At 35.8% G+C, this 8208-nt stretch overlaps 1 protein-coding gene across 2 annotated transcripts in view; it reads left to right on the forward strand.

Moving 5' to 3' along the window:
• Positions 1 to 1054: 1054 nt before the first annotated feature.
• LOC106052478 (uncharacterized) overlaps positions 1055 to 8208 on the forward strand; it is a 42647-nt gene continuing 35493 nt past the window's right edge. Inside the window, exon 1 of one of the 2 annotated variants that reach the window (XM_056016345.1) lies at positions 1055 to 1275. In XM_056016345.1, the coding sequence (XP_055872320.1) occupies positions 1235 to 1275 (41 nt within the window). In that variant the 5' untranslated portion in view covers positions 1055 to 1234. The remainder of the gene's footprint in view (positions 1276 to 8208) is intronic. The other variant, XM_056016346.1, reaches the window with a different exon arrangement.

Genomic DNA, 8208 nt, shown 5'->3' on the forward strand with positions numbered 1-8208 from the left:
CGTTCTGACAGAATTGTTCATTTTTCACATTTGTACATTCTACCCTGCTAAACTTCAATAACAATTTTATTTTAAATTACAAAACGTTACTTTTGGTATTGAATTATAGGAGAATGCATGCTCTCTTTATGTAACACAAGTTATACTTTCTAAAACCAAAAAATAATTTAATTTAATGGAGTCAAATCAACGATAGTCTCGTTAATTAGGAGATAAAGAGTTAAATAATGACGCCATTAAATCAGCTAGGCTGGAGGATCATTTGAAATGATGCCAGTCTAATAAAATAAATGAAGATTTGGAATACCTTAAAAAGATATTATGGAATATCACCAGAATGTTTTAAATGTTTTTTTTTTCTTCATGTCTAAAGGGGAAAAGTTTCAGCAAAGTTGCATGTAAAATGTAAAGTAAAGTTCAGACCTTTCAGACCTTTCAGACCTTGTGTTTTATAGGGTGGATTTTTTATGACCTGACCTTTACATCATCTGCCCTATAGAAAGTTGCCAATCTTCGTATAAAAAGCTAACTAGCTGGACATCACTAACCAGGAAATTTTAATATCAAACCCAATTAAATTGAAGTCAAATATTAAAATTGTATAACTGTAGTGGCACACCGGTATGTGTTTATTTTTAGTTTGCTAAATTCATGTGATACATATTCAATTGTATTTCGCTTCGCTTAAATTTGAATGTCATTGATATTTTATTGTTAGAAATATTTACAACTTAAAAATCAGTGTAAAACTAATTTGTAGTTGATGATTTAAAATAATACATGATTACCTAAGAAGGGGTCTACCGAAAGCCGGAAAACATGGCAAGGGGTCTACGAGACAAAAAAGTTTGGGAACCACTGGTCTAAATTTACTTCCCACTCTCATTTTTTTTCTAGCCTTAAAACATTATTTTAATTGCAGTCAATGTTAAGTTATGCAACCATGAACCAATGAACCTTCTAGAAACAGGTTCTTCCAGGAGTTGAAAACATAAGCATATTTTGCAGGTAAATGACGTAATCTAGCATGCATGAAAGAGTCAGGCATTTGAAAGAATTCTGTTGAATACCTAGATAGGACTGAATTTAAGGGAGAGCAAGCGGGGATACTTCCCAGGGCAATCCACAAGAGACTGGCCCCGACAATAGACATATATTGACGACAACGAGAGTTTGTGTTGTCACACAAGCTCATATGCGGCCTCCATAGTAGTAGTAGTACCAACGTTCCAGAATGAATTATGAAGATAGAATATGTCCATTTTGTACTCATAGGTGAGGCCTTTCATTATCTGCTAGTGTGTGAGCATTTAAATAATAATAATAATAATAATAATAATAGTAATAATAATAATCTTTATTATCCGTAAGGAAATTTGTCTTACAATTTGTGCATTACACCAAACAAAAAACATTATAACTATAAGAAACCAAAGTGTACATTCACACCAGACTCACTCATAATTTACATGTGACAAAGTTTATACCAGATTGTTCTTATTATACAGAATAAGATTAGAAAAAAAAACAATTATTATTCCAAGGCCCAATGTTGAAAAATTGGCTAAACTGTTACATTCTAGAACTGTCAAAATATTAAAAAAAAAACTCTCAGTGTATTCATTACGTTATTTTCGCCTTTTTCTTTTCATAAGCTAAATCCTGCAATTGAAGTTTATATGGTTATTTTAATATATACCTTTATTTAATTATTGCCATCATTATTCTCCTATTGTGTGTTGCTATGTTGATGGCTTGTATTGTAATTAGGTGCTAGATAACCATTTCACTGTTTGGGAATCACGTGATCTGATAGTTGCGATATTGTTGTTCGCGTTTGTTCATTAGTATTGTTAAAATGATAATTTATATTACAAATTTACTTCTTAATACTTTATATTTATTTTTATCTTGATCATGTGTATAATGTTATTATTTGTAATTTTGCATGCCTTTGTAGTGCTTGTGTTTTGTTTAAAAAATTGTTTAAATTATTTTAAAATCGGCCATGGTGAAAGAATATTCAAGCCATGGTCGTTTTTACGTTTAAAGTAATACAACAAATGACTTCGGCATTTGTGGCAAGAATAGGCTGCTAGATGTTATAATATAAGTAAGAAGAACATTTGAAAGGATCGGTGAAGGGTTTCATGAATGAAACTAAAAACCTTTATCTTTATAACGTATGTTTGTTCAAGAGACTAATGTGACTTACTTAGACTTAGGTCCTCCCGCGCCGTTCGGCGCATTGGGTGGCAAGTTGTCTCCACAGAGATCTGTCACTGGCAATGCCTGAAGCCTCCTCTCACCTGGTGTCCACTGTTCTGAGGTCCTCAATGAAGGCGTGGCGCCAAGTTATACGAGGACATCCCTGTTTGGCCTCCATGTCATCACAATTCATAGTTCATTTTGTCGGAGAACATGTCCCGCAAACCTCATGCGACGCTCTGTCACAACCTCACTAAGTGTTCGACTCCCAGTTCGGCATAGGATTTCCTTGTTTGAGACCCGATCTGTGTAACTGACTCCCAAAATCCGTCTCAGCCATTTTTGTTTAGCCACATTTAATTTTTTTCTCAATTTCGGCTGATGACTTTCATGTCTCACATGCATATGTTGCTGTTGGGATGACGATTGTGTTGAGAAGGTGTATTTTTGTCTCGAGTCCAGCCAGTGGCTTGGCTTGTCCAAATAGGCTGCAGCCTTTGGAAGATGCTCCGAGCCTTTCCTATTCGTCACACTACGTCATGGTAGGCACCCCAATCGTTTGTTATGCTGCCAAGGTAAGTGAACTTGCCCAGCTCTTCAAGCTTTGACTCGCCAAGTCTGACGGGGGCACCCTTTACCTTATATCCCACTCGCAAAATTTTCGTCTTATACAAGTTTATTCGGAGGCCAATTTCGGGTGCCTCTTACATAATGAGGAGAGCAATGAACCAGACTGCCTTTGGTATTTCATGGCGTGAACCGAACGGACTTGGACTTTTGCCGATGACGTTGCACTACTCGGGGCTACAAATAAATGCATACATGAAATGAAGGAGACGAATATTACGTTGATTGCAAGTTCTAGATATAGATTTAGTTTGTAGGACAAAATGGAAAGGGAGATATTTTTTTTTGCTAGGGTAAAAGTCACCAAGTCATTTCTAGCTCACTACCTAAAGTAGGTCAAGAATATTTTTTTCCTGTCGCCAATTTATCTAATTTTGTAAAAAGAATAAATCTTTTTTTAGTTTCTTCTTCAGTACATGTAACATTTTATTAATTTTCAATGTATGGATAATATTAATAATTATTATTTTAAAAAATACAAGTGTACGCTAAATGAATATATGAAGTCGATGTGGCTGAGTAAAAAAACGCGCTTGGCTTATGAACATGGGGTCCTGGGTTCGAATTCCGGTGAAGACTGGGATTTTTACATTCGGGATCTTCAGGGCGCGTCTGAGTCCAGCCAGCTCTAATGGGTACCTGAAATTAGTTGGGGAAAAGTTAAGTGAAAACAACATTTGAATTTCATTCCACGAGATAAAATGGAAAATATATTTTATAATAAATATATTGATACTTTTGCCATTGTGAACTTAGATGCATTTTTTTTTACCAATGCGTGAATCTATGAATGAAGCTTGAGTTCTTACTGAAGAAGTCTGTAAGTTTTTTTAAAAACGTACTTCTCCTGAAGTTTTTCATATAAAAGTAGTGTATTTTTGTTTGAAAAATCTGCTTGCTTAGATAATGTTTAAAATTCAATGGTTCACTTTCGGAAAAGAAAAAAGTAGCCTTTGCATTAGAACTTTGAATGATCTAAAATATCATGATGTCCGATTTTCGTTTTCTCTTCTAGTTTTTGAGATCAAAACGGGACGGACGTATGGACAGACCACACAAAATTAATAGCGTCCATGCCCCTTTCGGGGGCCGATAAAAAACAACAAAAACTTATGGACCCACATTGCCGATACTTTGTTCTTTCATTTTCTTTTTTTATTATTTAATGGACAAATAAAACTGTTTATGGCCAAAAAGTTAATCTTTTTTTTTTTACAAATGTGTAGCTGGATTCTACTTTAAGTCATTTATATTAGCCTGACATCTAGAATAAAAATGTGAATACAGATTATTATAATTTTTGTAAATAATAACTGTTCTTTCTAACTTACCCACAGAATTCAATTTCAAATTGTCAATATAAGTAAAGTTATTGCATACGGGTACACGCTCTTTTATGTCAATGGCAAACTCTGTTTCAACATAGAAAAATAATGAATTGCATTGAAGCCTTGATTAACATGATCAATTAACTTGCACTGTTGTGATTGTTGTGAACTCCTTACAGGGATTATACTTGACGCAGAACATACTAGTAATACTTCTTTCAATAACTCAAGAGACGCCAGAGATTAATTAACAATAAAATATATAACTTTAATAAAAGTAAATCAGGGTATCAGTAGCTGAAGACAACTCATCAAACGTTAACTAACTGAATATGTACATAATTATAAACTGACTTCCATATAACTCATATCGTACGGCTAGGCTCCACAACTCTGGCCTCTAACAACAACAATAATAACACTCAAGGGCCGTCACCCCACTTCACCTAGCCAACCAATGAAATAATAATAAATAAAATAAATAAACATAGAAAGCCTCACATCCTACAACCAAGGTTCTATAAAGTGTTGTCCACAATGGTCTATACAAACACAATCACCACATTCCCCCCTTACCAAAATAAGCTATTAATATAACTTATTAATAGCGTAAAGAAAGAGTGAAATGGGAAAACAAATACACAGATCTACACTACCATTAATGACCTTGGACTTAAAACCGAATTGGAAAAATGACAGAATCACAAAAGAATTTTACATGTTAACATCTCTATTTAGTTTACATTTCTACATTTACCAAATAAATACCTTTGTAACAATATCACCAAAATTCTCTACAACATTAACAAACAACTAATATAGGAGAAGAAGGAAAAAATTAATTAACAATTCAAATTGTTAACTTAATCAAATCAAAATCTGGTCATCAAGTATTCTAGTATGATACAAATAGGAGGCTTGCTTCCCTGCCTTGTGAATTTATACAAGAGGAACTATATTTCAACTCCCAACAGACTAAATATCACAGGTACTACACATCTCATTTAAATCAACGGGGTTGTCGATAGGACTGGTGGCAATTTAAGAGAAAGAATTAGCACATTCATTTCTTTACATTTAACCTTAGAGTAGAATAATTATAAAACAGGGCATTTAGTCTATAGTTAGGTTGCCTCTAAGTACAATTCAACAACTTCAACATCATTCTGGATAGTTCTTTCCAAGGTCTCCCGCTATGAAGTTCGATAACGAAAGTCGTTACGTAATGGTCTACAAGATGGGGTCACTTGTTCTGAGGGTGTTATGGTGGTAAGCTGCCTCACCAAAGGATTTGTACTGTCAGACGTCACCTTGTTTGATTATTTATGTATTCTCTGATGGTAATGTTGATGTTAACAGTGGCAAGTGTAGATAGCCTCTATCTATTCGTGTTGTAGGCGTTAGCTAGAAATACACAGTCTCATACGCCCAGGTCTCAAAACGTTCTTTCCCCAGACCAAGAAGATTACATGTAGTGGGGTAAATGTTGACAATGCTCTGCAGTATGGGGGGGGCGGGGTAAGTGTTAACAATCTGCTCTGTTGCTGTTTTCAAACTTGCTGCACATCGTCTGAATCAAGAGTGACTCAAATGTGATACGATAAAGTACTGCCAGTTGTCAGGGAAAACAATGTCTCTATACACAGCAAACTTGTGACTGGTACAGACAGATTCACATTGTCTCATACTAACACACAGTTGTTTCCTTCTGGTCGCTAGATCAAAGGTCACTTAGTAAAATATTCTGCCTAATACTTTGACACAGGTATGTTCACTTTGTTTTGTTTTTCCCCAGTCACAGGAGCTGAAGTAGCCTCCACACACACACAGTGTGGCTGTAACTCTCTATTTGACCTTGACCTTGAAGAATTTTAGTCTAAATTATACTAGTAGCTCTACATATGTGTAGCTTCAAAATACATGCACATTTTAGAAGCGAGTCAGCCTTGAATTTCGCCACCACTGTCAATCAAAAAATGGTATAGACCATTGTGTACAACACTTTATAGAACCTTGGTTGTAGGATGTGAGGATTTCTATGTTTATTTATTTTCAACCTTTTGTAGTATCTCGCCCGGATGTGCCACAACATAAGTTTGACACAGCTCCATAACGGTCTCCACACTTCTCGGTTTTCTTTCCTGTAGGAAAGCAAACAGATGCTTCCCAGCTGTTGATAAGATTTTGTCCACGATGATAAACTGCTTCAGACTTTCGAAGGATTCTTCAATTCCAGACGCTTGAACCCATTTTTCGAACGTTATTTTTACATCAGAAACAAATTGCTTCATGTTGCCGTCTGATGGTGGTTTTAGCTCATGAAACTTCTGTCGGTAGTCGTCTTCGCTGTATTGATAGAAATCAAGTAATGTTTTCTTGAGGATGGCATAGTTTGCTACCTCGTCATCGCTTAGGACTTGTAGTGCATCGAGGGCCTTTCCTCCGACCAAACTGAGAAGTTGTATGGCCCATTCGTGTTGTGGTTCCTTTTCAAGTTTCATCAGCATTTCAAATCTGTTGATAAATGCATCCATCTTATCCGTGCCTTCCACGAATTTTTGTCTCTTTGATTGGGGCGTATTTCTTTTCCTCGTGTCTCTATTTCCCTGCTCCTCTACATCCTTTGCTTTGCTCTCCTTTTCAATTGCGGCAATTTTGGCCTTCGATTCCTCGTCGTCTCTTTCTATTTTGGCCGCTACTTGATCCTCCTCTAGTTTCCATTTAAATCTCATCTCTTCTTCCTGCATTGCCATCTTCCGTTCTTCTATTTTCGCCTTTTCTTTCCTTTCTTCTTCTTCTACTTTCGCCCTTTGTTTCCTTTCTTCTTCTCTTTCTTTCCTCTCTTCCATTCTAGCATCTCTCTCCTCATTCTGTTTTATGATTTTGGCAACCCACTCGTCCAATTCTTCTCTTTGGTAGCCAAGACTCTTCCCCGTTTCATATAGTTTTAGTAGGTCACCGTATACTTTCTCGGCCATTTTATGGACGTAGGTTTGTTCTTATACTTTGGGACAAGCCTTTTAGTCCCTGAGTTAATTGATTTTCTAGCCCTATATTTGAAGTCAGTAGAGCTTACTGCTGACCAGAAGATAATAGATAACAACTATAAGGATGAAATAGTTCACCTGTCAACTTGTTGACACACTTGCTGCTCCACCATTGTTGTGATTGTTGTGAACTCCTTACAGGGATTATACTTGACGCAGAACGTACTAGTAATACTTCTTTCAATAACTCAAGAGACGCCAGAGATTAATTAACAATAAAATATATAACTTTAATAAAAGTAAATCAGGGTATCAGTAGCTGAAGACAACTCATCAAACGTTAACTAACTGAATATGTACATAATTATAAACTGACTTCCATATAACTCATATCGTACGGCTAGGCTCCACAACTCTGGCCTCTAACAACAACAATAATAACACTCAAGGGCCGTCACCCCACTTCACCTAGCCAACCAATGAAATAATAATAAATAAAATAAATAAACATAGAAAGCCTCACATCCTACAACCAAGGTTCTATAAAGTGTTGTCCACAATGGTCTATACAAACACAATCACAACATGCACTCTCCACTACCATCACAACAAAACGTGTTGTCAGCTTCTCAATCATTATATAGTCAAGTGCTTCCTTCTTGGTTATCGTATTTGCATTGAGCACATATTCTTTTTGTTTTCACCTGGCATATAACACAATAGGAAACATCTTTTGTAACAACAATTAACCTAGCACAACAAAGTTAAACATAGCATACACAACTTAGACAGTGGTAATTAGATAAACCCCTCAGTATACAGAACAGGGACTAATTCATTTAGCTTACTGACGGATAAAAATATTATTCCAAGAAACTGTCATTATTAATACACTAATTTAAATCACTATAACGCACTTTGCATCGTGATTGTCAAAAGAATTGAGCTGAAGGCTCTTCGAATTCTAGGCCTGTAAGCCTGCTTGAACAAACCGTTCTGTCTGGAAGAGGTCCATGCCAATGTCTATGTAAAACGAGTAGTATTGGCGTTGTCCATAT

This window comes from Biomphalaria glabrata, chromosome 17 (assembly GCF_947242115.1).
Source record: "Biomphalaria glabrata chromosome 17, xgBioGlab47.1, whole genome shotgun sequence".
NCBI lineage: Eukaryota > Metazoa > Mollusca > Gastropoda > Planorbidae > Biomphalaria > Biomphalaria glabrata.